This window comes from Chinchilla lanigera, unplaced genomic scaffold (genome assembly GCF_000276665.1).
Source record: "Chinchilla lanigera isolate Chin_1 unplaced genomic scaffold, ChiLan1.0 scaffold00066, whole genome shotgun sequence".
NCBI lineage: Eukaryota > Metazoa > Chordata > Mammalia > Rodentia > Chinchillidae > Chinchilla > Chinchilla lanigera.
The window spans coordinates 1,487,213-1,493,212 of record NW_004955467.1 but is presented as its reverse complement, the minus strand read 5'-3'; the positions used below and the strand labels follow the sequence as shown (position 1 = coordinate 1,493,212).

General features: G+C 33.9%; 1 protein-coding gene across 1 annotated transcript in view; it reads left to right on the top strand.

The window, feature by feature from the left end:
• Ncor1 (nuclear receptor corepressor 1) overlaps positions 1-6,000 on the top strand; it is a gene marked incomplete in the record, with an annotated part of 160,248 nt that overhangs the window by 75,327 nt on the left and 78,921 nt on the right. Inside the window, 2 exon segments of the mRNA XM_013522047.1 lie at positions 4,220-4,398; positions 5,086-5,140. Coding sequence (XP_013377501.1) covers positions 4,220-4,398; positions 5,086-5,140 — 234 coding nt within the window.

Sequence of the window (6,000 nt, the reverse complement as noted above, 5' to 3'; positions counted from 1 at the left end):
ATGTAATACAACAAGCATTGTTAATTCACTACCACTTTGTAACTCCGTATTGTCTGTACTGTTCTTTTGCTATTTTGTAAAATGTTGTCTGTCTGTTAATGTTTTCCTCCTTTTATTTTTAAAATAAAATAAAAAAACTAAATGCAAAAGATGTTCATTTGTGAATAAGAATGCCATTTCACTAATTTTTAGTGAGAAGATATACTTTTTTTATAGTGAGTAGGTTTAATTTGTTTGTTTTTCAGGCATTTTTGCCTGTGTCAAGAAGAGACTTAATAATATTATGAAACAATTAATTACTACATGATTTCTGAACAACTAATTTGAAGACAACAATATGCAATATAACCATTGTTGAATTCCTACCTTCTTGTTTAGTGAAGCTGTGTATTGTTTCTAATTTTTTTTTTATCACTTTTTATTCTCTGTAGTCGTTTGATCAATCTTGCATTCTTACATCTGGCAATCTGAGCAATTTTGTTGTAATGTAATATAACAATCACTGTTAATTCCTATCATTTTGTTTTGAAATCCTGAATCATTTTTATTGTTTTTGTGTTGTTTTGTTTTTTTCTTCGTTATTTTGTTGTTGTTCCTGTTTTCTCTTTAAAATAAAAAAATATTAATTATTAGAGACCAGGTATACATTTGAAGAATGTAACATCAGGTCCAACTGCAATATTTCCACCTTATGAAACTTCCTCATTACTTTCCCATTATAGAACCAATTAATATTTGGTTAATTTCACTTTATATTTATTTGTATTATATAATTATTTTTATATTAAATAGTTATATTTGATCACCTTGAGTGTCATCTTCTTGAATGTAATTGCTGTACTTTTGGAGCTATCTTTGTATTTCTGTTCCAAGTATTCAATAGTATATTAATAAATAGCACTGTTAGTCTTGTGTAGCCCAAGTTCAAATCATTTGTTCAGGTTGGTCCAAAAGCCATCTGCTATTTATTGATTTAAACTCATTTTGTTTTTATGATACAGATTTTCTTAAACCTTACAAAATTCTGGATCTTTTTGATTTGTTGTAGTCATTCCCTTAAGTAATAATCAAAGATAATTATTACAGTCTTATATGTTTCAAAATAAATGCTAAGTACAAATAAATATGTAAATATTAGCTTCTAAGGGTGGAAGTATTTTGAGGACTTAAATATGTACTTAATACTTCATTTGCAAATCTAAGATAGATTTAATCTAAAATGTTGAATGATTTAGAAATAATAAATTAAGTAAAACTCTTGCATGTGTACTGTTTAGCAAATTTAAAAGTAAAAGGTAAGCTAGGCATGGTAGCCCACACCTGTTGGAGGATCACAGGTTCCCTCCTAGACTAGGCAATTTAATGAGACCATACCTCAAAATAAATAGGGCTGGGGGTGTGGCTTAGTGGTAGAATACTTGCCTAGTATGTATAAGGGCTTGGGTTCAGTTCCTATTACAATAAAAACAACATAGAACCCCTAAAAAGCAGTGTGATGAATCCCTATACTCAACCTTTTACTAGTACTTAATTGGGCCAATATTTTTTCTCTTTCTGTGGCTATTGTTTAGGTTATGGGATTAATTGTATGTTTGCTTTTTGGAAAAGGTAAATCTTAGGTATATAGCTACTACTTAAAATTGCTGTGATAAGTATTTTATGTGTATTATCACATTTAAACTCTGAAAATTCTATGAAGCCTGTTTGAAATGAAAAAAAGCAGGTCCATGTACAGGTTAAATAATTTACCCAAGTTCCCAAACTGATAAATAGTGGAACCAGATGTCTAACCTAGGCAGCCTGACTCTGGGATCCTGTGTTCCTTCCTGTGTCTATATTCAGTCAGGTGCATTCTTCCAACAAGTATAAACCACCTCCCTGTTAGGTGCCAGACTTTGTTCCAGGAATTGGGAATATGGTGGTGAAGTAAACCATCAAGTTAATCAATCTCAAGAAGCTAAACTCCTAGCAAGGGAGGTAAAGATTTCTAATCAGTTTGTTCCTGTGTGTTGGTTGTAAGAGTTTGTTTATTTTGGTTTTTTGAGACAGGGTCTCACTATGTAGTTCAGGTTAGCCTTGAACTCACTGTGTAGTCCAGGATGCTGGCGATGGTCTTATCTCAGCCTCCCAAGTGCTAGGATTACAGAATGCACCATTATCCCTGACTCCTAGACTGTGTTTTAAAAACACACTTTCTATAAGTCTTCCTCCAGGAAAGACCTGTTTGTACAGCTTATCATTTTATTGCATTTATGGCAGATTCCATCAATATTTGATGGGGCACACTATTTGGCCTTCATGATCAAATAAAAGTGAATCATGTGTTCTTAAAACTTATTTCAGAATTCCTGGCACATTAGCCCTGGAAGAAGTGGAAAAGTATATAAACTCTGAGTTCTGTAGGTCTCAGATTGTTGTTTTCTTCCCCAATGAGATTTTATTGGTACCTCAGATTGTTGTTGTACCAATCAAAGTAGACTTTTTCAAGGTGGTTTTTCCTTCCTTTTTAACTTTTGATATTCTGCTTTCCCAAGGATGCGATCCAAAGTGGTTTTTGGTCCTTTGATATATATATATATATATAAAACTTTTTAGGGACAATTTTACTCAAGCATTTCTGTGCATTGTTATTTAATGTCAAGGTCTCACCATTTCCTATAGCTGCCTTGTGGGTTTAATAATCTTCTCTGGCACCACTGACTTCTGTCTGGGCTGTGTGAGATACATTTCTTTTGCAACACATTTACATTGTTGCCTTGGAAAATTATCTCTCAAACTATAAATACATACTATACATACTATTGCATGCTGTCGGAGCAAATAGTGTTTTCATTTCTCTAGTAGCAGTTTACTCAGGAGCCTTAAAACATAACTACTCATACTGTATTGCTTTTGAAATCATCTCTAAAATGTATGATCAAAAGGAAACCTATCTCTTGAAATTTGTAGCCTTAATACCCTCAGTGACTAAATCTGTGTTAAATCTCTTCGCTTATTTTTTGATCGATTGGGGTAGGGAGCATCTGCAAGCATTCCAAACTATTTTATCTCTTGAGGTGATTTTAAGCTAATGGGTCTGCCCTCAACACTGATGTTCAAGCTGATTGAGAGTACCCCACAAAATTAGAGACTTTGGAGCTGGGTGGAATAGATCAGTAGTAGAATATTTGCCTAGCATGCATAATGCCCTCAATCCCAGTACCACCACAAAAAAGAAAAAAATTAGGCTATAAGGACTTGACTAGTGGCAGTATCCACCATTATGTGGAAAAATTTTAGGAAAAAACATTGTATTTGGGTAAATATTTGTAATTTTGGTAAGTTTTTTTAAAATGAAAATTAAGGATTATAAACATCCTAAGTTAAGTTTTGGAAAAAAATAAGTTGTATACAGTTGGGGTTGGTGGTACTCATCTGTAATACCAGTATTGGAAGGCTGAGGCAAGAGGATTGCCATGAGTTCAAGGCCAGCCTGGGCTACAGAGTGAGACTCTGTCTCAAAACAACAAATATTACATGCATGTAACAGAGTTTTGATTGAAACCATTTTAAATTCCAAGGATAATGGTCTTAAAAGTTTAAAAAGTTGAAGCCAGCTGTGGGAGCACACATCTGTAATTCCAGCACTTGGGAGGCTTAGGCAGGATGATCACTAAGAGTTCGAGGCCAGCCTGAGTTACAAAGTGAGTTCAAAGACAGCCTGAACTACATAGTGAGACCTTGTCTCAAAACAAAAACAAAAGCCAAATAATGGTCTTGAATTTTTAGTGAAAGGATTATATAAAATTAGCAAAAGTATTTAGTATGTGAGTTTGAGTAATTTAAGATCAATGATTTAAAGATTTTGATGCCTGTTTTTTTTATTCCCTAAAATGATTCTAAGATTTGTTTTCTAAAATGTTGACACTAGTTTTTAAATGATACTCTATGATAATAAATACTTCATAAAGTCATTACTTTAATGAATGTCATGTCATTTTGTATGTTCTAGGTCTAAAATATCTTCTAAGTACCCCATTCATTTAAGTAAGGAACTTTTATAAAAGTATAGTTATAAGACAAATATGTAATCTCTGCATGTATCATTTAGTGAATTAAGTATATGAGTAATACTGTCACTAAACTGTTTAAATGTCTTTTAGGAGGTTATGTTATGTCCTTTTAAAATTTGTAGTTTAAATGTTGTAAGTAAATGGCTTTTTTTTTTTTTTTTTTGCAGAATAATGAAAAACAGATGCGACAGCTCTCTGTGATCCCACCTATGATGTTTGATGCAGAGCAAAGACGGGTCAAGTTCATTAACATGAATGGGCTTATGGAAGACCCTATGAAGGTTTATAAAGATAGGCAGTTCATGAATGTTTGGACTGACCATGAGAAGGAAATCTTTAAGGACAAGTAATTTAAATTTCAAGTTATTCTCTAATAGTTGGTTATATATGTTTGTAAAAGTGTGTAGCATTTACTTGTAAATTGAACTGTTTCCTCATTGTCAGCTTGCTCCCATTTTGACATTGAAGTGGGTATTAAGAGAAGTAGAGAATTTTGATCTTCCCATAAATTTATAGGTGGGAAGATAGGTAGTAAGAATTGGAGAAAGAGTCATTTTAAGACAGATTTCCAAATTTGGAAGGTGTGAACATCACTTTGGGGAGTTGTTTTTGTTTTTGTTTCCTAACAGCACTGGGGAGTAAACCCAAGGTCTTTGTGCTGGGCTACATCCCAAACCCTTTTTCTTTTTTATTGTGAGACATGGTCTCACTAATTTGCCCAGGTTGGAACTAAACTTCTGATCCTCCTGCCTCAGCCTTCCACTAGGCAGGGATTACAGGGTTGCACCACCACACCTGGCTTGGAGAGCTTTGTTAAAATACAAATTTCCCTGCCTTACCATAGACCAGTCTAATCAGTGTCTAATAGATGGTTCCCAGGACTCTACCCTTTAAAAGTGATTTTGCAGTTGTTACTCTAATTGATAGAGAGGAATCACTGGAAATTAGTCTACATAATATTTCTTGTTCTGAGGTTTTCTTCTAAAATTAAAATGTTTGTGCCTATATATGTTTTTGTTTTTGTTTTACTTAGGTTTATCCAGCATCCTAAAAACTTTGGACTAATTGCATCATACTTGGAAAGAAAGGTAAGAAATGGTTTTCACTGAGAATATTTGCAGATTTATAATGGTGTTACTTCACAATTTTTTGCTTTTAACAAGCAACAGTAGTTAAATAGAACTGATTTTGTAAAGGATTTGGTACAGAAAAGATTCTTATGTAATTACTACAATTATATAAATTCTATATGAAACAATAATTACAATTAGATTAGAAGTCCTTAGCACAGAACTGATTTTCATGGTTAATGAAAATGACCTCAGGACCTTGCACTTGCCAGGCAGGCGCTTATGCTGCTGAGCTATATCCCCGGCCCCTAAGTGCCTTTTAAAGGTCATTAAATCTCTTTTCCTGTTTTTTTTTTTTTTTTTTGAGAGAAGGTCTTGCTATGCAGTCCAGGCTGGCCTTGAACTCCCTGCAATCCTCTTGCCGCAGCCTCTTGAGTGCTGGGATTACAGGTGTGTGCCACCATGCACAGCCATTAAATTTCTAATTAAAATGTTGTAGTACTGATTTCCTCAGAATTTTTTTCACAGTGAATTGGCTTTAGTGTCCTTTTTCTTTTTTAAGGCTTTGTCTTTTGTGTGTTCCAGGCTGGCCTTGGGGGCTTATTCGGTAGCCCCAGCTGGTCTGGAACTCCAGGTGGCTTTTCCGCCTCAGCCTCCTGGGGGCTAGGATTTTAGAAATGTGCTGCCACACATGGCTGGCTTTAGTGTTTTTGAACATATATTTAAAAGGACATTTTGAATATTTACATACATGGGGCATGAAACAGTATTTACATACAAATTGATAATATAATATTTGAGTGGTTCTGATAGTTCTTTGTATCTTTACAATAACTTGGATTAAGACGATTAAGACAACTGTAACTGTTTACATAGTT